This window comes from Penaeus monodon, chromosome 24 (assembly GCF_015228065.2).
Source record: "Penaeus monodon isolate SGIC_2016 chromosome 24, NSTDA_Pmon_1, whole genome shotgun sequence".
Taxonomy (NCBI): Eukaryota; Metazoa; Arthropoda; class Malacostraca; order Decapoda; family Penaeidae; genus Penaeus; species Penaeus monodon.
Genome location: NC_051409.1, coordinates 36589559 through 36589931, shown reverse-complemented (window position 1 = coordinate 36589931; position 373 = coordinate 36589559). Strand labels below are relative to the sequence as shown.

The 373-nt window shown below is 32.7% G+C and overlaps 1 protein-coding gene across 1 annotated transcript in view; it reads right to left on the bottom strand.

Moving 5' to 3' along the window:
- Nucleotides 1–373, bottom strand: part of LOC119588764 (1-phosphatidylinositol 4,5-bisphosphate phosphodiesterase delta-4-like) — a gene marked incomplete in the record, with an annotated part of 59480 nt that overhangs the window by 6471 nt on the left and 52636 nt on the right. The window contains 1 exon segment of the mRNA XM_037937404.1: nucleotides 81–174. Within this exon segment, the coding sequence (XP_037793332.1) occupies nucleotides 81–174 (94 nt within the window).

Here is a 373-nt window from a genome sequence, read left to right as displayed (position 1 = left end):
AAGTGGAAGAAGAGGGGTAAAAAGGGAAAGGGAGAACAGTATTGTTTCTCTTGAATGCCGACTGGGTATAATATACTTACAAGTCTCAAAGGCATCCTGGAAATTAAGGAATTTCTTTCCTTCTAGCACATTGACTATCTGTCGTAACTCTGGGGCTAGGGGTTTGTGGGGTTTCTGGAAAAAGAAAATGAAAAATGTTGATTAATAAGTTACATTTGAATTTTTTTTTTAATCAACAAAGTATCATGATATAATTACACTTTTATTGGGAAATTCATTAATAAAATATGAAATATAAGACATCTTATTCTGGATAAGCCCATTCAAATAACCTGCATTTACAAAAAACTGGCTACAGCTGACATATTTACTG